This window comes from Hippopotamus amphibius, chromosome 4 (genome assembly GCF_030028045.1).
Source record: "Hippopotamus amphibius kiboko isolate mHipAmp2 chromosome 4, mHipAmp2.hap2, whole genome shotgun sequence".
NCBI lineage: Eukaryota > Metazoa > Chordata > Mammalia > Artiodactyla > Hippopotamidae > Hippopotamus > Hippopotamus amphibius.
The window spans coordinates 48671260-48694132 of record NC_080189.1 but is presented as its reverse complement, the minus strand read 5'-3'; the positions used below and the strand labels follow the sequence as shown (position 1 = coordinate 48694132).

Below are 22873 nucleotides of genomic sequence, written 5' to 3'. Positions count from 1 at the left end.
GTACTGTTTCCCGCTCTGTTTACTCGTTTCTAAGGGCAATTGCACCACTAAGGCTCCCTGAGTCTGGAACTCGGCCTGGGGCTGTTTTGGTTACATTGAAGTTTTTGCTTCAGTTCTGCCAGATTTAAATGGTGACTTCACCAGCACTGAGCTAAAAAGGAGAAGGGGGAGGAGGGCGAGCCCAAGAGAAAGAGAGCGAGCGAGCAGGAGGGAGAGAGCCAGAGCTGGGCGCAAGAGAAGGGCCAGCACATTACATCATCGCTTGGCCTGGAATCAAGTGGGAAGGATGTGACTCACTCAGGCTAGTTAAGCTTTGGCTCAAATTCTACACACACTCATTCCAGAGCTCTCATGTTCTGCACCTCAGGAGGGAATTCAGCCTCAGTGATGTCCATGAGGTTTGTTTTTAATTTTATTTTCTTTTTTCCGATTTTATAGATTTTTTTTTTTGCCCCTACCGCCTTCTTTTCTCGAGTCCTCGTCCTCCTCCTCCTCCTCTGTCTCTCCCCCTTCTCCCCTTTCTGCCCGTCTTTGTTTCTCCTCTTCTTCCTTCTCCTCTTTCCCCAGCCCCTCCGCTCCTCTTCTGGTCCCAAAGAGGCATTTCTTTTCACTTGGATTAGAGTTTTTGTTCTAGTACAGCGACCTGAATGAGTTGAACTGAGGCTGGGCACCAAAAAAAAAAAAAAAAAGAAGAAGATTGTGCCAGAGGGATTGGAGCATAAGGGCCACAAATAAAAAGCAAGCGAGAGAGAGCAAACTCGGGCGAAGTTTCTCCGCTGTGGTGTCGCTCCTAATCGGAGGAGACAGGGAGAGAGTTAAAATGCAGGAACCAATCGCTTGAATGGTGATGTAATGCAAGAACCGCAGGGTAGTTAAGTAATGTGAGAGCAAGGGGGTCAGGGTTGCAAAGCATTTACCTGCTCTCAAGGGGTTTTCAGTTTATTATCAATTGCAGTGACTGTAACTGGCTTCAGACTGCAATCTCTAATTATTCACAGACGCCCCTTTTTTATCTTTTATTATTAAAAGTAAAACTATATTATGGTATTTTAAAAAAACATTATATTATCACAGCTGTGTATTATTTTCCACCAGGATTCTCTCTCTCTTTCTTAAATGGCTCAAAACGGTTGTCTTTTCATAAAAGGTCGAAGTGAAGTGACAGTGAGAGTGGGGGGTGGCTTTTTGAGTGTAACTGGTGAATTGCAAATGCCTGGGAAACTCTTTGGTGCTGAGTAGGAAGAGTTGTACTATTGCATTTGTTATTAAGAATATACTGTCGGTTTTTAAAGTAATAGATGATGATCCTCAAAAGCAGCTACAGTCTTTCGCCTGTTATTTCAGCTAATGTTAACAGCGGTTAATTTTAACTTCCTGCTCTTTCACGTGACAATTAACTTAATCCCGTGCTAACTTTCAAACCTGTATGTTCTTGAATTATTTTCAAGATGAGATTCTCCGATCGTGGGAGAGATGATGAAAACTTCCGGATTGATTTGTCTAGAAACAGCTAGTTAATATTTGCGAGTAAGGAATTAACACGAAATAAACAGAGAGAGGGACCGTCAATGGTGTTCTTAGTGCTCTAAGCGTCCAGGGTACCCAGAGAGAGAGAGAGAGAGAGAGAGACTATTACGTTTTGAAAATTATGACCACACTTTTGTGCGTGTCATTAAATATATTTAGTGCTGTGATGCTCTGCTTGGGCTGAATGCTTTCTGAAACCATTCAGCATTATTAGATCTCAGCTGAAGCCCTCCACAGCTAGAGAGCCAGCACAACGAGAGAGGAATCCCTGACTCTTGGCTGCTCCAAAACTTCTCTGGCTCAGTTAGTCTTCACCATCCTAGAGCTGGTGCATATTGAGGCATGGGGCATGTACCAGAAAGGTGTTTATGTTTATTTATCTCATGCATGTTTTGGATATAATTAATCATGACTTTTTATGAGTCTTCTCCCCTCTCGCCTTTTTCTGGGCAGGGATGGAAAGGGGAGGGAAGGGGAGGTAATTTTTGCAAGGAACAGTATGATGTGGTGGAGGTCAGGAGGCCCGAGTGTTAATCCTGGTGACCTTGAGCAAGTCCCTTAAAGCACCTGGGCTTCATTTCAAAATGAAGGAGCAGACAAGGTGGGCGAGGAGCCCCTCCGCCCCGTGTGGAACCAATCTTAGGTGATCTCTGAAGTCCCTTCCAACTCGAAAGTCCTATGTCTGTGTCCATGTTCTGTAAAAGTTTTGCTAAATGGCATTTGGCATAGCTTTGCAGAGGAAAGTACATTTGAACTCAAGATGAATTAGTGCCTTGAAAGAAATGAATGGAGGAGGGTGAAGGGGAACATGTCTTTTCTCACTTTAAATGTTGATTTTTGTTTTTTGCTTTTGGGCATGAACGTTCCTCTTGTGAAATTCTTAGTTTCCACAAGCAACCTGTAAGGAGTCCTCAGTGAGAGATAATTACCTGGATGAGTCTGTCAAAAAGAATGATGGGATAGCAAGGGAGAATCCACCAATACAGTAAACGTTTCTAAAAGATCTCACAAGTCCCTGAGACGCAGAAAATGGAGGTAAAAATGCAGGAGACATTTATGTTTCGTCCACTCACGTGTATATTCACAGCAGTATTTTTAAGGAATTTATCCCCCCCCCCCAAAGACTGCACAACTTCTTGATATGTTTCTGTAATTTTAACATAAACTCAAGTTTTTAGATGCAATTGAAGGCTATTTAAAACCTTCAAAGAACTTGAAAGCCAAAACTATATGTGCTTGTGAGAAAGATAATTTTACTGAACAATATCCCTATTCTTCAGCCAAACTCCAGGGTAGTAGCCTTATTGTAAAGTATGTATTTATGGACCCAACTTAATTGTGCACAGGGAAAGAGCACAGTTGTGCCTATGGGCGGTGGGGGGGACTATCCAGAGCTGAAACGAAACCACTGGTGAAGGTTATTAGTCATTGTGCAGAGTTTGATGAGTGCCAAGTGTGTGCTTGAGACTCTTCAGGAATAAAGAGGGCATGATTTCTTTTTTTAGAGCATTACAATTTATGTTGACTTGGCTCCAAGGTGTTCACCTATAATCAGAAAGGTCTTGAAATGACTGACAGAGAGGCAGGGCAAGGGGCTTGAGCATAGCTGTATCCCCAATCAGACTTATTACCTCCCTTCCTCCGCATGATAACCCAGAAAGATAAGAATCATTAGCTCTGCTGTTCGGTGATTATTTTGTTTTGTTTTGTTTGGAGTCTTTGTTTTGATTATTGTTGTTTTCTAATTGAAATTTTTGTTGAGATACTTGTAGACTTACATGAATTTGTAAGAAATAATACAGAGATACCATGTACTTGTTACCCAGTATCCCCCATTGGTGACATCTGACAGAACTCCAATAAATATCACCACGAGGATATTGACAATGCTACAATTCACGGCTGTTATTCAGTATTCCTTAGATTTACCTGGACTTATTTGTGTGTGTGTGTGTGTGTGTGTGTGTTTTACTTTTATCAATGTGAAAACTTAGGGTCAGATTTGCCATAGTTCACACATCTCTAAACCCTTGAGTGCAAGCCACACAAGGTCTAGCTTGCCATCACTGACAAACTTCCCTCCACTTCCCTCCCAGGACCATCAGGGGCCTTATGGCTGTGCTTGTCAATGAGCTGTCTTGGTGATTGTCCATGTTTTACATTCTTTGGGGCATGTCCTGAGTGGCAGCTTTGCCCTCTATGGGGGTCCCTGGGGCCATGCCTCACATATTAGCAGGTGAAGGGGGAGGCAGGGCTTTGATGGCATAAAAGAAGAAGCACAAATCTACTCCATCTGTGTGCCAGGCACAGAGCAGAGGGATGCCCACTGTCCATGCCTAAGCTTAACCACAAGTCAGTGCTGAACTCAGCCTACTTCCTCTTCCCCTGCCATTTCCCCCCTGGGAGGCACATCTATGACATGAAGAAAGGGGATGGCACCAGGAAGTCAGGCAAGTATTGGTCAGAGAAGTAGTGTGGGGTTTTCTGAAAAGAGCATGGTTTGGGGAGTCAAAAGGCCTGAGTTCAAGTCACTTTTCCACTTACTGGCTGTGCGACTCTGGCAAGCCACTTAACCTCACTGTGCCATAGTTTCTATCTTCTTTGTAAGATGAGGATAACCTTACCTACCATGTGGAGTTGTGAGGGGTGAAGACGTTCTTTGGGGGCCCTGGCACACAGTGAGATCACAGGAATTGAGGCTCAGCTACTGCCATCATGAGGATACAGGAAAAGGTCCTGCTGGGAAGTCTCTGTGCAGGTGACTGGCTGCAGATTCTAACCAGGCATCCTGTTCCCAGCATCACTCAGCCTTCTTCCTTTTCCAGCTTATCTTTCCTTATGCCTTCTTTTTATTCAGAAAACAAGCAGGTCTGAGATCAAGTCAACTACTTGAAACAGAAGTAAAGGTACCATTCTGATTAAAGTCGTGTGAGGACTAGTGTTGATAAAACCTGCCAAATTCCCAGTGACCTGAGTGGACGGAGAGATGAGAACAATGCAGGTTGGAAAAAAGACCCTTGCATTCCCATTCATGCTCAGCTATGGCTTTGTGAATGGGAAAATGGGGTGAAATGGAGATGAGTGAATTCAGTTGTGAGAGCTGGATTCCCCTCTGGGCTTGATGAAGAGAATTTCTGTTTGCAATAGTTTATGTGTGTAGTGCATATCTTTAGTCAGGTAAGGCTATCTTTTAAACTTGTTCCTCCTCTCGCATATCTTTTCTGGTGGTAAAAATGATGTTTGGAGATTGAAGAGAAGGGGATTTCCAAGGTGGCAAAGGTTATGGTGATGAATTGGTGGGCTTATGTAACAGCGATGGGGCCCAATACTAGGCCCCATCAAGAGTTCTATCCTAGGGTCCCATCAAGGGTTCCATCCTAAGGTCCCCAAGTCTCCGCTGGAAACAGCATCTCAGGCTGTCTCAAGCTGCATGGTAGAAACGTCTCAGATTTTAGTAAGTAAGCGTTGGTCAGGAAGGCCAGGTCAACATTCAAAGGAAGAAATTAGCGTGGCCTTGAGATTGAGCACTGTCGTGGGCCTGATGGAAAGTAGGGTGGGCACATCTGAAACTGCACATAGAAAATGTAGAGGCAGTGGATTGAACGCGGGCATCTCCTTTCTGCTCTCTTTTTATTTGGTCTTCATGGGCTCCTGATCTTTGAAGCGGGCTTTTTTTGTGTTGGATTTTGGAAAGATGTGTGTGCGAGCACCTGAGCCAGCAGTCATGGTCATAGCGCAGGGGTGTGGGGAATAACCGTGAGGAGGAAGGGACATGGGCAGCATTGAAAAATTTGGGCCAGGCCAATAGAAATCCTGTGGTTCAAATCTTAAGTTGATAATTTTTAAACAGACTTTGCTAGTCTGATTAAATTGTACAATAAGCCTTGGTACTTTCAGAGGTGTGTATTTCATGAATTTTGGTTGCAACCACAGCAGTTTCTTGACTACTTACATCCTTGAAAACTGAAATTGACTTGACTTAGGATTCCAAAGTCCACGACGTAGTACACATACACTTCATAACAAGTCCATATATCTTTTCTTCCTGTGCGTACCCTGGTAGGAGAGCTTATTTAATGATTGATGAAGCAACGCTGCACCCAAGAAGAAGTAATCAATAATTTGCAATCATTAGGGAGAGTGCGACAGTAGATATACAGTAGCCAAGACCCATTTAGCTATCAGCAGAGTCTTCCTTTCCTCCACATGATACCAAAAATTGAATTCTACCTTTTTTTTCCTTGCTGTCTTTAATGACTGAAATAGAACTGGATGTGTCCAAAACAGCAAAGCCTGGGGAAAGAAAAAGACAATAATAAGGCTTCAGAGGAATACCAAGGCATCTATTAATGCATAGACTCAATCACTCGTCTTAATGGGAGATAGAAAATGGGGCCAAGAGGCTGTGTTCTATAAGCTGGAATGCCTACCACGAATTACTGTGTTTTAGGAGCCTGTGAACTTTTTAAATCAAAGATCTTTAAAGGCTTGAAGTCATGTAGAGCTGGATACATGTGCTGACATGGCAGAGAGGCCATCTGGGCCTCTAGTAGCCTTTTGGGCCTGGCTGCCCACTTGGCTCTGCCCCTCTGTCCTCAGTGGGGCCTGTATCACTGCTAAGGAAGGGCTGCAAAGCAGGCTCCTTTGCAGAGGTAGAGCCTGTTTATTCAAAATCAATACAGCCCATGTGATTGTGCTCTATAAATCGCTCTGGAGTCAGACAGATCTGTGTTTAGACTCTGGCTTTGCCACTTGTAGCTGTGTGATTTCTGACAATCTGTTGAAAGTTTCTGAGCCTTGATTACTTCATCTATGAAATGGAATCCATAAGATAATGACCAAATGTATTTAGCATGGTAAATGTTCAATAAGTGTTAGTTATTTAATAATGGGACTTTTTATTTGGAAGTCTAGATAATAGTCTCTTTGGGGCATCAGTAGTTTAGAGAGAAACACTGTCATTTACCAGTTCCTCTCCAGAACGGTAAACTGAGTCACAGAATGCCAGGGAGACTGTGGACAGGAGAAGAGGTGAGGAGAGAGGCATATCATTAGCTCTGTTCTCTGTGACCATCTCTTTACTGGCCAGAAAATTAGGCTTAAGATCTCACTTAAAAGCAGTTTATTTCAGAGCCAAGATAAGCTGGGTCTTTTTTTTTTCTCCCCATGCCTTGTAATAGTAGATTTCTCTTTTTGGATAGCATAAAGCAATTTTTCTTTTGCATCTGCCTCTTCTTGACCTTCTTATTTATCATAGTACTTCAGTCAGCTCAGCAACACTCTGCAATAATGGGCTGATCTCCTTTAATTCCTCTGGAATTAATCATAATAACAGCAATTATGATAAACCCATTTAGTATAAATGTACATGTAAATTACTCTTGCATTGCATTTTCACCTTTAGTTTTGCTTTCACCAGCATCCACCCTAGTGTGGATTATGAAGTGGCCTCTCTCTAGCCAAATTATTTTTCTTAATTCAGATCTTGCCACAGCTCATTACGAGGCAGTTTTTTGCCATTTCCTTCCACCGAGGGCGAAGAGGAAGCTCCAGTGTACAGGTCACCAGGGATGGCATTTGCTCTGCCTTTACTCTCAGCATCCAGAACTTCCTTAGCAGTAGAATAATAATCCTGTCATTCTAAATGCATTGATGAGCCGGGTTCTCTAAGATCCTTCAACCCAACTCATTCATCTTACCAATCAGAAATTGAGGCCACCCCAAAATGTGACAAATTATCTGGTATCATAAAGCTATTTGGTGGCAGTGCCAAGACCTGGCTCCAATGCAGTGAAGAGCACATTTCCACCCTGCCAGGCTCTTGGGCTTCCTAGAGCCGGGAACTGCATCTTCTTGCGCAAGCTTATGCTTCTCAGTTCCCTTTTGAGTTCTGGCTCCTGGGGATGGGGCGGTGGGGAGAGTGCAAAGAAAGACTCAGAGGTGCAGGGCACAGAGGAGCCACCGGCAGGCTTGGAGAAGCTGGGAGTCATTCAGGCACCTGGCTTTGCAAACACTCCACCCTCTGATCTGGAGGGAGGGGTGGGGAAGAGACAAGATAGTTGCTTTCTGCCTCCAGCCAAAAGCTCCCTGGTGTCTAGTTAGTGGGTGGGGCATACTGTCCCTAGTCCATAAGTGAGATGGGGTAAATGTCCAGGAGTCAGGCGCTCTCTGCTTCCCACCGCTCTCTCCCTTCCTCCCTCTCCGTGCACCAGCCCTTACTACACTGAGTGCATGTCCGATGAGGACAGAGCTTGGAAACCGCCCCAGAACCAGCACCCACCCACCTGCAGGATGTGACCTCTGGGCTCTGAAACTCTCTGCTTCCTCTCTCCCTCCTCACCCAGGGAACAGTTTTAGACCACAATTCCCAACCCAGCCCCACTTTGCACTTTAATCCCAAAGAGACTCTGGCACTGTGTGACCACAGAAGACTTGTCACTTCATTACGATTCTGAAAAAAGAGAGAGAGCGAGCAAAGGGTAATTCATAGTTGTTTTAATGACTTTGCATCCTTTCCCATGTAGGCAGCTTTCAGCTGTTAGGCACAAAGGATGCCAGCGCTGACATCTAAGAGTGCAAAGGGGGCAGCATTTTTCATAATGCTTTATCACAAGATTCTTCACAGCCAGTTAACCCAATTAATCTTCTCACAGTCATTATCCAGGTGCTGTACTATTCAGCTTCCCTGAAGTCTCCAAAGCTCCGTGGTGTGGAGATGAACTATTGTGCCTCCCGACCTTGAAAGGATGTTTCTAACTAATTAATGATTGTTAAGTGCTTGGAAAATGCACTTTGGAAATATGCTGGTGCTAATATGTCTGGATCTTGCACTGTGCAGCTGCATGGTATGCAAGTTGGAAATCATTCTTGCCGTTTGTAAATCATATGAAGATGAATATGACCCCTTCTTTTCTCAACTAGGTATCTGTCCCTGGATGCCTCCCCCACCACACGTGTGTTCTTTGTTTATTTCTCCCAAGCTGTATTAAGTTGCCTTTGTCTGTTGATTCTTAGGATTTTTTTCCAGGAAGCGAGAAGGCTCATCATGCTGGGTCTGCCAGCCATGGGGTCTTAAGTGAGGCAAATTGAAAACTGCCATTGGCTGAACTGCCAGGAAAACAACCATGGTTTTCTGTATGGTAAAGGGGTTTTGAAACTTTTTTTGATATGAACAACAGTAACAAATATATTTTACATCACAGCCCAATGTACTCACATGTATATGTTTACCTGTGTGTGTAGGTATAGTTGAATGGAACAATACTTAGTCTTTACTGCGTCTAACTTCTTGGATCACGTGCTGTAAAATACTAGTCACGTTAGATTAAACTGATTTCACCAATTTCTCACTAATTGACCCACTAATGAACTGCAGCCAGAGTTCAAAAAGCCTTGGCACAGTGGAAAGTTCAGTGGAATGCTGGCCTAGGGTCAGGAGAGCTGCGTTATATTGCCAGCTCTGTTCCAACTCCAAGATTCCGTCCCCAGACCTCAGTGTCCTCATATAAAATTAAAGTATCTGTTTTCAAACTGAATTTACCCTCAGACTACTTTAAAAAAAAAAAAAATCTTCTTATGTGGAAGCCCAGTATGGAAAATAGAGCCTCTGATTGGCCCGCAGCTCGTCCCTCAACTTGTGTCCCCACCCCCACCCAGCAGTCCTTGGAACAGAGTCTGAATATTACTGGTCTAGAAGTCTCTTCTTGTTCTGGCATTCATTGATTATTTTATTTCCTAGGTAATAGATTTATCTAATGAAACCCACCAGGTTTTACTTCCATTGATTCTGTGCTAGGAATTTTCAATTGGTCATCTCTAGAATCAATGGGAATTTTTGCTGTAGGACCACAGTTCTTTCCTGCTTCAGCTTTATGGCTTGTTCATAGGCCTCATGGGATAGGCTTCTTCAGGGAAAGAATGAGTTTGAAAGGCCTTCAGTGGATGTGTGAGCAGGCAGACCTGAGGACATTTATTTATGTCATTGTGTCTATTCTCTTGCCTCCTAAATTCAGCAGGTTCTTGACTCTTAACACAGCTCAAATCATTTGGCTTACAGCTGGTAAAATACAATTTTCTGGTTCTCCAAGAGAAAGGCTTTTCAGACTTGTAAAAAGAGAAGCTCATAAGACTTCTCGAACATCAAATAGCTCTTACAAAACACCATTTTGATGAGTTAAGTGTAAATGAATCAGAAACATACGGATTAAATTTCCCTTGAAAGACACATGGGTTTAAGAATTAAGGGGGGAAAGTGCTTGGCAAGATGGATTTCAGGTTTTTGCCAAACCTCAGAATGTTTGAAAAATGGTTTGAGACGTTTTTACTGAACGCAAAATGCCACGGAGTTCACCCACCCCAGACATAATAGCGAATCTTTTTGACAACAACTTTATGACAAGAAAAAAGGCCTGTAGGGCTTAGCCATTTTCTCAGTTCTTTTTCAATACCGCCCCCGACCCCATCCGCCAAAAAGCCCCACATTTATAGGGCGAGGAGAACTGTCTGATTGACAAACTAAAGTTTCAAGTCAGGCAATTACGAGAAAATAACCCCACCACTCAAAATTTTGGAGTTTTTTTCTCCCATACTACCTAAAGTCAATTATACCATTTTCTAAGTGGAATAATACACTCTAGGGATATTCAGTATTTGATATATTTTATTCACTGGTGTCTAGAGCAAAGCAATTATTCTAGTCATTTGTCTGACGTTATGGTGCCAGCTTCTTTGGAGATGGGAGAAAAAAAAATTCACTAAAAGCAAACAGATTGGAGGGAAATATCCACTGGTTTATTAAAACAGCCTCAGTGTGGAAATGCTATATATATTATAGAGGCAGGGCATGGGTTGAGGTTTTCAAGTTGCTGGTCCTGGAAACTTGAATTCTGTTATAGCTTCTTTATTTAATAAGCTATGTGAGAACTTCTCCAACACTTTAGAATTTTTACCAGCGTGAGGAAATGCAAGAGCAACATATGAAGGACCCACGGACTGGTTATCTTAAGAGAGCTGTGCATCTTATGTATCCAGTGGCCTCCCATTCTTTTTTACTAACTATTCCTGACAGAAGCCGGCTGACACTTTTACAGTCCATTTTTCACATGCAAAAGCACAGACAGAGTGGGTTTGGGGTAAGCTTCACACAATGAGTGAGGGAAGGATCCTGGGTGAGAAGGCTTGGGCCAGGCCATTTGCTCTGTGAAGCTACCTTAAGCTCTTGTTTCATTTTCCTGTTTAAGCCGGGATGACCAAGGTTTGCTTGTCTGCTTCCTTCCTTCCTTTCTTCTCCTTTGAAAGAAAGGGTGCATTCAGTGACTGCCAATATCGATTTAGAAACTAGGGGACAACAATGTAGTTTTCAAAAGGTTTCAAGTCCATGTAGACCACAAAAAAAAAAAAAAAAAAAAAAGAAAAAGAGAAAGAAAAAGAAAAAAAAAGCAATGCTGTCTTTAAATCTATATGTTTTAACTCTATGCTGAAAGTAATGGGAAATCTATTTATTTTCTTGTTAGTACGGCATCTGACACCGTGTTTTGAGGTAGAATCATCCTCTCCAGGAACTAAAATTAATTTCTTGCCAAAGGAGCACCTAAAATGGAGAATAAAAGTCACAAGAAACACAGGAAAAGGTTTTCAGTACCTCCAATGAAAATACTACATAACAGTGATTGTTAAAATATACATACACACACTCTCCCCCTGCCCCACTCCATCTCATGCCTATTTATATTTATTGAGCTCAAAGTAAGAAATAAATGGAATCTAGGAATACTGGAGAGAATATGATACCAGCTTTCTACCTTGGAAGGTTTTGGAATCAGAAAAGATAGGGCCAAATTCTGGCTCCATTTTTACCTTTTCCAAAGCAGCTTACTATATAGGATAATAGGGCTAAGAGGTCTCCTTTGATTCCAGAAAATGCAGAGCCTCTGCCTACAGCTCAGCGTCTCCTTGTCACTTACCCCGAATCTCTCTCTCTCCCTTTTATTGTACTGCCCTCTATTTCAGAAAGGATCAAATCCGTGCAGTATAGTCTATCAAACAGTTCTTTTAGTTTGTAACTTAGACACCCACGTGAAATACTGGAAAATTACTTTTAAAAATTCTAAATGTATATAGTCATCTACATACCCAGTTTATCACCTACAGGGGGGTCAGGCTGAATGGACGTACATCAGATAGCATGTATTTCTAGATAGGGATTGTTATCACTCAAAGAGATTGTTATCTCATGTTAAGCTGTGAACAACAGTAATTATTTAATATCTTGTCAGCCTGTGTTGATGTACTTTAGCAGCCTGGTTTGCACAGATGATTAACTCAGCTTGGAGCTCCTACCACCAACATTCCCTCTCCCTCACTCTCACACACACATGTGTACATGAATGCACACACATGTGTGCACATGCAGTGGGGGGACTAACTTCTTGTCTTTCCTGGAACAAATCATGTGTCTTCTTTCCTAGGATCTCTCCCCTGAAACACCCAGGGTATCAGATAGTTGTTGGCGGATTCTCCTATTACACCTGTGCTGACTTCCATGCCTTGTCTCTTTCCCTTACTATATGATGGATTTCTTAAGGACAGGGATGATCTTTTATTCACTGTGGGCTCCCAGCACAGTTCCTGAAACATAGCAGGAGCTGAGTAAATGTTTAAAAAAATAAACTTAAAAAATAATTTTAGTTGTGTTTCTGTTGGATTGTATTTTTACTGAAGCCAAGAAAAAGTCAGTGGGACTGAAATTGCCCCTCTGCATGCCCTCTTGTGTTCATGGTCCTTGTAGAAAATTCAAGCAGTAAAATACAGTGGAGTTTTTGCTCAGATGATGAGCTCCCTGCTTGATTTCAACTTTCTCCGCTAACCTATGTTTATCTTCATGGTCTTATTTATATCTATTTCCTTTTGATAAAAATAGAAGGTCAAAAAAGTGAATTTACCACACAAGGGGTGATACTTTGACTCAAGCCTGAACTCACAGATATAGTGAAGATGCTGCCCTGCGTGTGGATGTCCAGCTCATTTTCTGAGTCATCTGACTTCTGAGTTTTCACTTTTTTTTAAGAGTATAATTAAGATAGGTTCCCAGGGATGAAAAAAAAAGTGAGTGAAGCAGACAGGCTATATGTTGAGTCCCATATAAGGAGATGTGTGGGCACCTGCCCAAATTGAGAGAAGCATTATGAGCTCTTCAAAACCTACTGAAATGTCAACACGCTTTTGGAAAGGGTCCATTAGGGATGCAAATGTGTGGGTCCCTGATTATGATAAGCACTGGAAAGAAAACAGTGAAACCCATTAGGAGGTTTTGAGAACTTGGTTTTGAAGAGTGGGGAAGGCAACTCCAGTTTCTGCTAAGGGCTGGGCTTCGTTTCTTTCCCTAGCCCTTCCCTGCATTCTGAACCAACAACTCTCATGGTTTAAATGGTCCTAAAAATTCCTCTGTTTTTGGATAAAGCCAATTAACTCATCTGTAAATGGGCCAACTTTGAAATTCCATCCATGTCAGATAAAGTTCATTTTAATAAGATTCATTCTCTGGATTACAAACTGTAACTTGTTTGTGTAAAGGATCTGACATCAGAAGCTCACATCAGGCTTCTGATGTATTTCGGTTTGTTCTTATAAGGGTTTTTCTTATAAAAGGTTAATTGCAATTTAAAATCTATAATTCTAACTATGTAATCTTTTACACATCAACTCACACCAGGGGTGTATTTCTACTTAATAATCATTTAGAGCTTTTCTATGAAAATAACCAATTCATCTAATCAGAAGAACACCTTTAATTCTGGCCATCTTGAGTTGTTCATGCATGACGTCAAATGATATTCATAGTAATGGATAAATTAAATTGGGGCATAATTTTTGTGTAATCACTCTCAATGTAAAAAAAAAATGTAATTGATTTTTCCATCTTCCTTGATCTGGAAGGAATTGTATCAATTTCCAGGACGTCATAAAACAAAATATTTAAAGTATGTTTTAAATAATAAAAAAAAAGAAATTCTTAACTTAATAAAGATGTGGAATTCATTTATGAAGAAAAACACTGGCTGTGGACCAATAGGCCAAAGAGTTTGCCAGAAGTCTGCAGTAGACAGTCATTCCTGAATGTCCACTCTCCCCCACATCACTCGTGAGCCCACTCCATATTAAGAAAATGAATTCTCTCAGCCACACTGGAATTGGAAATCACTGATTTTGTTTACTTTGTTTTTGAGTGAAAAACCAGAAGATCTTTTTTCAATTTTCTGCCTTATAAGGAAAGCAATCCACCGCTCTTATAACTATAGTTCTTCATGCCCTATTTTAACTAAAGAAGTTTCTTGGCATATATATTTGATGCTTGGGAACCTTACATAAAAGTTATGGTTTTTGACCCTTCTGGAGAGCTTCAACAATTGAAACCATTGGCAAAAAAGGAAAACACTTAACTGTCCTAAGAACTGTTGAATGTTTCACCATTAACCTAAAGCAAAAATTAGAACCCCTGGAATGAACATTTCCATTTGGGATTTTTGCTTTTGTGCTTTTCAAAAGAAATAGCCTCAAGCTTCAGAAAGGCAGGAAGACCTATTACTAAGAGCATGTAGGTGAATACTCTGGTACTCACTTACTTTGGATCAATCATCTTAACTTCTAGAAATCTTTCCAGCTGTATTATGGTATTCTCTGTTCCCCTCCATCCAAATGGAGTGGCATATTCCAGGAAGTAAGCACAGATTTTCTCAGTGGTTAAAAGAAATCAGAATGACTTTACCTCTGGCAGTCCAAAGATACATGGCCCCTGCTATCAGGCAGCTGTGAGTCTAATGGGAAGGATTGAAACTAAATAAATAATCATATCTATAAGAATATTGTTAGAAATATTATGAAGGAAAAGCACATGGAGCTATGCAACCCTCTAAATTTGAGGCATCTGGAATTTGGGGGTCAGAGATCATTTTAAGAAAGTGATATTTAAACTGAGACCTAAAAGATAAATAAGAGCTGGTCAACAAAAGAGCAGATGGCTAAGTGTTCCAGGCAAAGGCAGGAAGATGTACTAAAGTCCTGGGGTAGGAGAGAGCTTGGCACATTCTAGGAGGTGAATGAAAGCCAGGATGGGTGAAACGTACCAAGTCAGGTTGGAAAGTAGTACTATAGAAATCAAAGAGGTAGAACGCTTAAAGGATGATTTTATTAAATTCTAAATGCTGAGCAAAGCCATGGAAGAATGTTGAGGAGGGAAACATCATGATTAGGTCATTCTGGCTGCGATGCAGAGGTTGGATTGGAGAAGAGCAAAACTGGAGGTAGAAACTGTGGGAAGAACCCAGTGAGAGAAGATGGTATTTTGGACTAGGATGTTGGTAGTGGGTACAGAGCCAAGTGGATGGATTCCAGGTCTATTTTGAGGGTGGAGAGAATAGAACTTGGTGAATGAGTGGAAGTAGAGGATGAGGGATGTGAAAGTTAATGCCTGGATTCCACAAATGCACTACTATCAAATCTATTTAAGGAAATATAGGACACTTTCTAGGGAAAAGGTTCTAAAGAGGAGACACTGTATTACTTAGGGGTCCCCAGAGAAAAAGAACCAATAGGGCAATAGGCTATGAAGATACATATGACTTACTAAAAAAAAAAAAAATTGGCTCATGCCAATTATGGAGGCCAAGAAGTCCCATGCTCTTATCCCTGCTTGCTGGAGTCCTAGGAAAGCTGGTGGTACAAATTTCAGTCCAAATCCAAAACCCTGAGAATCAGGAACACTGATGGCTTAAGTACCAGTGCAGGGGCTGGAGAAGGCTGATGTCCCAGTTCAACCAGTCAGACAGAGGGGTAGGAGAGAGGGGGGATTGTCCACCTTTCTCCTTTTTGTTCTTTTTAGGCCCTCCACAGGTTGAATGATGCCTACTTACCTTAGGGAGGGCAGTCTCCTTTACTCATTCACCAATTCAAAGGCTAATCTCTTCCAGAAACACCTTCACAGGCACACCCAGCAATAACGTTTAACCAGATATTTGCACATCCCACGGCCCAGTCAGGTTGACGCATAAAATTAACCATTCCAGGCACCAGGGACAGGATTGTCCATAGGGCTCGACATGGGCACTTAGGGAATGTTATCTTAGCTCTTTAACCGGTAGGGTCAGATAGCATTACTCTCAATAGTGAAAATGTTTTTCCTGGCAAGTCACAGACTTGGAGGATTTTTGTCATTCTCAGAATTGCCCAGTTTAGTCCCAGTCCCAAAGTGCCCAGTGGCACCACAATGAAAAGACAGAACTGCTTATTTGGAGACCTGCCCCACCTCCCTCAAAGCATATGATTCTGTTTAATAATAACTGACTAATTCTAGTGTACAGAAGAATGAAACCTTTATTTCATGTTAATTAAAAGGATCATTTTTATATATGAGAAGAAACTACCCCCTCACCTACCCTTCAGGACTTCCAGTACCTGCCCTACTTGGCTAAATGGTACCTGCACCCAGACATCTTTGGAACCTGCCTCTTGTTCAAGGAAAGGGAAGGTCCAGAGAAGGCTAGTGACGAATTACCCATTTGTCCCAAGCTTTGAGGAAAACCCACTCACAACTGATGTGCTGCTTTCCTGAAATAAATAGTTCCGGGCCTCTCTATAAGCCAGGTTACCCACTCCTGATCATATCTAATTATATAATTTTAGAGTCAAAATGTCCTTGAAGATTGTTGGCTCAGTCACTTTATTTTATACATGAAGAAACGGAAACTCAGAGGTCTTGAGGATACAGCCCATGATCACCAGGCAAACCAGTAGCGGAGAAAGTGACACGCTTTCTGGGATATTCACATTCAAAGCCAAGGGCTCAGTTACTTCACTGTATCTTTTTATGATCTTCAGATTGACACATTCTGTTCTGGTGAGCCACTGATTTCCCAGAGCCTGAGGAGAAACCAAGCTGTCGTCACAGATCAGGGAAGGGATTTCTTGGGGAACAGTGAACTCCTATGAGCAAGCATAATGTGGCACGTGTCCTTTAAATGCACTGACAGTCACTTTCTATTCCTATTTCTGGTAGAGACTTACTGTCGATAGCTAAAATTGACATTTACTGTGACCATAACTCTACCACAAATTAAAATCAGACCCACGTCCCTCTGGGGAAGATGTTTATTAAGCTGTAGGAAGACATCTGAAATGATACCAAATTGCATTTAAACTTGAAACCCCAAATACCACATTTGTTTGGGAGTAGGAATAGGACTGTCTGGGGAATAATATGGGAAACTGAGCAAGTCACTCTCTTTGGCAAAATACAAGGCCACCAGGGAAGGGAAAAGTGCTTTAGAAGAGATACTTTATACATAACCCCCGTGTGGCTTTTAACTAATCATTTAAGCCTAAACAAAATTTCCTCCGGAATGAACGTAAAGGAAAAATAAGCCCTTGAAAAGTCCCATGCCTTTAAAGAACAGACACAGATGTTCCAATTGTTTTTATAAATACACTGAGAAAGGGGGTTGAAAGAAATATCACAATAAAACAAGTCTACCAAAATGCAAACCTGCATTCCAGGGTTGGACCTGGCTAATACAGACAAAAGCGTGCTTGGGACCAAAAGCCTTTATATCACCTTTGCCTTTTAACACGTAGATATCTGATGTCTGTGGGTGTTTTTGTGTAGTGGTGTGTTTATGCACATAATATGGTCACAATCTCAATCTCTGAGCCTGCTGATAGAACCAACTCAGTCCAAAGGGAAGCTATAACTCAGTGGCTTCTTTGCTTGTGTGTCCAGCCCACGTATAGCTTTGAAAATAGCAAAAGCCTCCTTGCAAAGCCCTTTGAGATCCTTGGATGCAAAGTGCAAAGTAAATGCCAAGTATCATTATTACAAACTTTATTGCTACTATTTTATTGTGTTTCACATTAACGTCAATTTAGCTTCATGATAAGTGCTACAAAGTAGGAGAACTTGAAAGGTAGCTCAGGAGAAGCTGCACAAGGAGGACACACAAGTTTCCTAGAAATTCCACCCCTCCCCCCACCCCCCCTTGCCCAAGTCAGTGATGTGTTGACTGTCCCTTCAAGGATAGTGTTTCAAGTCATCATGACCCTTTAAAAGGAGGCCCACCATGGATGTGTCATGGGGGTGCTGCTTCCAGGAAGTGACACACCATGCACAGTGAGGTAACAACTTCATTAAGTCATTCAGCAAACCTTTATAAGGCTCCTACTGTGTGCCGAGCTTGGTGCCCTATGATGCTCTCCCTCCAGTCTAAGGGAGACACTGGGACACATGGTGAGAGCACGTAGCAGAGACTAGCCTGAACTGGACAGATCAGCAGGTTTCTCCCAAAAGATAATATGCCAGGATACACCAGGGCTCCCAGTGATGGAAATGGCATTCAGAGCCCTCAGAGAGGCTGGATGTTTCTGAGTCTTTTCCCCAAACAACTTCACCCTGAAATTTAGGAGAATCTAGCTTTATTTTGTACTTTAAAATGACACTAGCAATAATTTTATTTTCTAATGTAGATGAGTCATTTCTTGAATAGAATATACATTGATCACCCTCCAAGAGCCAAGCACACACAGAATATTTTCTCACATACGATTATCAGATCGTCCTCACACCACACCTACGAAGTGGTGACGGTAGCCCTCTTTTTGCCCGCGAGAAGACAGAGAAGCGAAATGACTTGTGCAGAGCACACACTCGGGTCCATGCAGGGCCAGTGGGCGACTCAAAGCCTGTGCCTTGTCAGCCTCACAAGGCCGCTGTATTCGATTTACTGGTTAATGGTGGCAGCCAGCATTATCTCCATCATTTCTGTCAGCCACTCTGACTAGAATAAGTGAAAATAATAGACCTAATTTAGGACTATGAGAGGTCTGCCAGTTCCTCCTCCTGCTCCCTAGGAACCCTGCCAGACGGGGAAGAATCTATTTTTTAAGAGCCTGATAGGAAGAAATTCCAAAACCTCGGTAAGCAATTTAATTGTTTTACACTATTCATTCTTGGGAAATATTCCGTCTTCTCACGTAAATCCCATGTGCTGTTGTTTTATTATTGTTATTATTCTGCTCCTGTTGGGTTTGAGAGTAACTGGTCATTGTTCTCTGAATATAGTCACTTGGAAATTCGAAGATGGTTATCTCACAGTCTTCTTGTTCCTTTTACTTTTCCATTTGCATCTTCCCTTCTGGCCTTTTAGTATTTTTCAGTGCTTCTTTGGAACCTTCTCCAAGTCCTCCATACCTTCCTCTTCTCCTTCCCCCCAACCCCACAAACCCCATCCCATGGTTATTGGTCATTTTGTTACAGCCCGGGTTTAGAATTTGCAGTTGTCTGTTAGGATGTAACCTAGTGAGGAGTTTGCTAGGCCTCAGGCAGTGTCTCTTTCCTTGTGTTTCCCTAGAGAATAAGTTACGCTTGAGCATTTCAGGTACTTTATCATTGAGAACAGAACTTGAGACATCAGGCTTTTAGCAGCCTAAGGTTGCAGAGTCCATGCATGTCATCTCAACTGCCCAAAGCCACTCCTACATCGTTGACACATCCCCTCTCCTGCCAATATATCTGTGTAGCTAATCATTCCTATCACCTCCTCCTAAAGAGCTGAAATCATCCTGGCAAGTGGCTGGCTGGGGCCTGTCATAAATTTGGTCTCCCATGAGAGGTTATTTGAAAACTGCCTAAGAGACCATGCCTCGCGATCCAAGAAGAGGTTAGACAAAGGCATTAGTGAGGGTGACCTAGTGGGGAGCCTTGCAGAATGCAAGGATGAGTAAATGTTGCCCAGATGATCTTTTCGAGAGCTCTTCTGTTTTTGCTGCCTGACGTCTTTTGCAGTTGGAGCTTCTGTCATTCAGCAGCAAAACTGAGCAGTCTGTTTGGAACACAGGTATTGGGGGATTGTGCCAGGTGTGGATTCCACCACAAATTACTCATTCAAATATGGTAACCGACAAGCTGAGAATCCAGAAGAGGTCAAAACCAAATTGCTGACTTAGAGTTGGGGGGGTGGGCCATGTCTGTAAGCGCAGCGAGCTCTCTGCCTGAGCAGAACATCCAGGCAAGTGTGTTAGTGAATGTTTTCATGAATTATTCATTTATGGTGAATGAATGCAAGCAGCAGTCACATGTAAACGACAAGGCTCATAATCAGAGGGCTACTTATTTGTCCTGAGGAAGCGAGGAGGAAGCTTATTAACAACTCACAAACAGGAAGAAATTTTACTTAGAGATATGTTTCTATGGAGAAAAAATTTCCCCCCAGCCAGCTAAATAGATATATATCATGTATTTGAGTCTGCATTCAAAATCATCTTCTCTGAGTGTAACTTTGTGAATAATTGATACAACTGAGAAGTTATTGGCTAACTGAAAAGCCATCTCTTCATATCTTTAAGTCTGACCCATGGCCAAATTCAGACTGTTCAGGCATTTAGCGTCTTTTATAAAGGGTCTTTATAAAGAGCCTTTAGCTCTTTACGAGGAAAAAAATATCAGATTTTGAAAACAAATTTATTTTTCCGACAATAGTACATCAGAAACCGATCCAACTATGTTTTTGGTTAACTTAAATGAATCAAGCTGACTGCATGACTAATTCAGATTAATGGTACAGAAATCAGTCATCAAAGAAGGAAAAGAAAAAAAAGATTGATTTACTAGTCTCAACAGAATGGCCATAAATTCACATCTCCCCTTCTGTTACTACTCTCTCTGTTTAAAACATTTGAAAGCACTAGTAAACATCTCCTCTGCCTGAGTAGATGCAGAATATATGCTGTAAAACCCAGCAAAGCCTCCAGCAGGATGCAGCTCTGTTAGCTGTATGACATTTTATTACTGCCATTGGCTCTCTCGTAGTCAGGCTTTCATAGAAAGAAAAAGAAGTTGCTTTTCCAAGATATCAGATCCTACATCTATAAGATAAAAGTGGCACTAGAACAAAATTGATTTTTAAAAAAGAGGCCCGAATTTATTTTGATGGTACATTTAATTTCCGACACCATGGCGATGATGATTACAAAAGTGTTCTTGTCAAAAACTCGGTGCAAAGCAGAGATGTTTAGTTGGCCATGGTGTGGGTGTCACTGGTACCTCTGAGCCCAGAACTCCGAACATCATAATGTGCAACCTTATTGCAGGGCAGGCATCCAATTTTTAAAACATTATATAGATTAGAGGGTGATGAGTGTTCCTGAATTTTGTGTAGCATTTTCTTATGAAATGCCCAAAATTAATTAAACAAATTAATTTAATTCGTGCAAAAATAAATGGATCCAGCACTCATCTGACAGCTTGAGTTTAATCTAAGGGGCACTGATATAAAGGTACAGAGTACCTTTGAGGTAACCAGTCATGCTTTTCAAGAACAGAAACGGGTTATTTAGGCTGTTAATGTAAATTGGAGTTTCACTTATGACTTGTAAATCAATTAAGTTATCATTAGTTAGCAGAGATAATTTAGTGAACACTGTTCTTGCCGTGACCACTGCTAGTCGAAGAGATCCTTGATATCTGTGTTTTCATTAATTCAAGAAATATTTATTAAACACCTATTAGGTATCATGTGCTTTCTTAAGTTTCAGAAGTATCTGCATTGGTAAACAAAGCAGACACAATCTCTAACATGAAGTGTATTGTCTAGCTGGCAGCAAGACATTTTAAAAAATCACTCAAAATCACTAATGAATTGTGATTGGGAAGCAGAGATGGTAAACTCCAGAGGCCATGAAACACATCTATTTTGTTTATCTTCCTGTTGTCACCAATTGGAAATTTGTAAATTAATTATTATGCAAGTGACCTAATTTGCCAAATAAGTTTTCCTTTCTGAAATGAAAGTGTATAGAGCCCAACACCTATTAGGTGCGTAGTTGGTTTTTGATGATTGGATAAATAAATGGTGAAAAATGTTTCTAAGGAAAAGAACAGGGTGTGCTGAGAGCACTCCAAAAAAGGCCTCATCCTGGTGTGATTGCCCAGAGAAGGATGTAGGATTACTTATGGCAAGGGTCTGTGGCAGGAAGGAAGATGGCACTCTCATAAAGCTGGAAGAAAGTCATTATGGCAGGTGTGTGGAGCCCAGGGCCATGAACTGGGGAGGCAGTGAGGGGCCAGATGTGCAGGGCCGTGCAGCCATGTGAGTTCTATCACAAAGACATGGGCTTACTGGTATCTTTGATGAGCTGTAGCATTTGCCATTTTGCATTGGCTATTTTACAAGCTTTTCAGGACAAGATGGGGTCTAGGGGCTGGGTAGAGGACAGGCTGCAGGTACTAAGGCAAAATTCTTTTCCTGCACACCCAGATGTCTATGTCACCAAAGGAAAAGTGTGGAGAGGGCAACAATTCTGCCAGGGAGATTCCCGATCTTTATCAGAGGTCCTCTCTTGAGCCTGAGGAGGCTTTGAAAGGGAAAAATACAGATTTTAATTGAATTCTGCTGATATTTTGGTGCCCTTTCTCAAGCTAACTATTTCTACTTCTTTGTAGAATTTCTACTTTCATATTCCTCATTTGTTAAAAGGGGAAATACTGTATTTGCCATCCAACTTCAGGAGCTTGGCCATAAGACCTGGTACAGAGCATGCGCTCATTCTAAAAGATGCAAGCAATGTGATGTCTTTTAGAATGTGGGCCAGATAGCTTTCTTGTTTTCCCAGTTATTGCTTCTGTTGGATTTTTGTCATTGTTTTCAGGAAAAACAAGATACTGAGGACTTATCTCTGGGGAACTAGTTTGGTTCCATTTTGAGGAAATATTTTCAAGGATCCTTTCTGAGAAAAGCTGTGAAGTCATTTTGCAGCTCTGTAAAATGGTTAGTGGGAGGAATCCATTTGTCTCCATAGAAGGGTTTGGGAGTCTAAAGTTGATGGTTGTTGTGTTTTGTTTTGTTTTTTCTTTCTTTCTTCCTTTTTTTTTTTAGAACTTTTATTGAGACATAATTGATATACAATAAACTGCATATATTTAAAATGTACACTTGGAAGTTGATGGGTTTTAAAAGAAATATATATGCAGGAAGTTTGGGACATTTTTATATTTGTTAGATTGTAGTTCTTCAGTTAAAGCTAAGGATTGATGTTCTTTAAGATCCCAGCCATACTTGGCACTTTCACTGCCGTGGGCCCAGGTTGGATCCCTGGTCGGGGAACTAAGATACCACCAAAAAAAACAGAAAGAAAGGAAAAAAAAAAAAAAAAGATCCCAGCCTTAAGCCACAGTTTATTCATTGAAGTATAGTAATTAATCTGTTGTTCAGTCAGTGTTCCAGGATAATAATAAAAGCAAAAACAACCACAACTAATTTTATTAAGCATATTCAGTATATTTAATATGTTAATATGTGATAACTCA

The 22873-nt window shown here is 41.4% G+C and overlaps 1 protein-coding gene across 1 annotated transcript in view; it reads left to right on the top strand.

Moving 5' to 3' along the window:
- Positions 1 to 352: 352 nt before the first annotated feature.
- Positions 353 to 22873, top strand: part of CREB5 (cAMP responsive element binding protein 5) — a 125056-nt gene continuing 102535 nt past the window's right edge. Inside the window, exon 1 of the mRNA XM_057733017.1 lies at positions 353 to 398. Within this exon, the coding sequence (XP_057589000.1) occupies positions 388 to 398 (11 nt within the window). The 5' untranslated portion in view covers positions 353 to 387. The remainder of the gene's footprint in view (positions 399 to 22873) is intronic.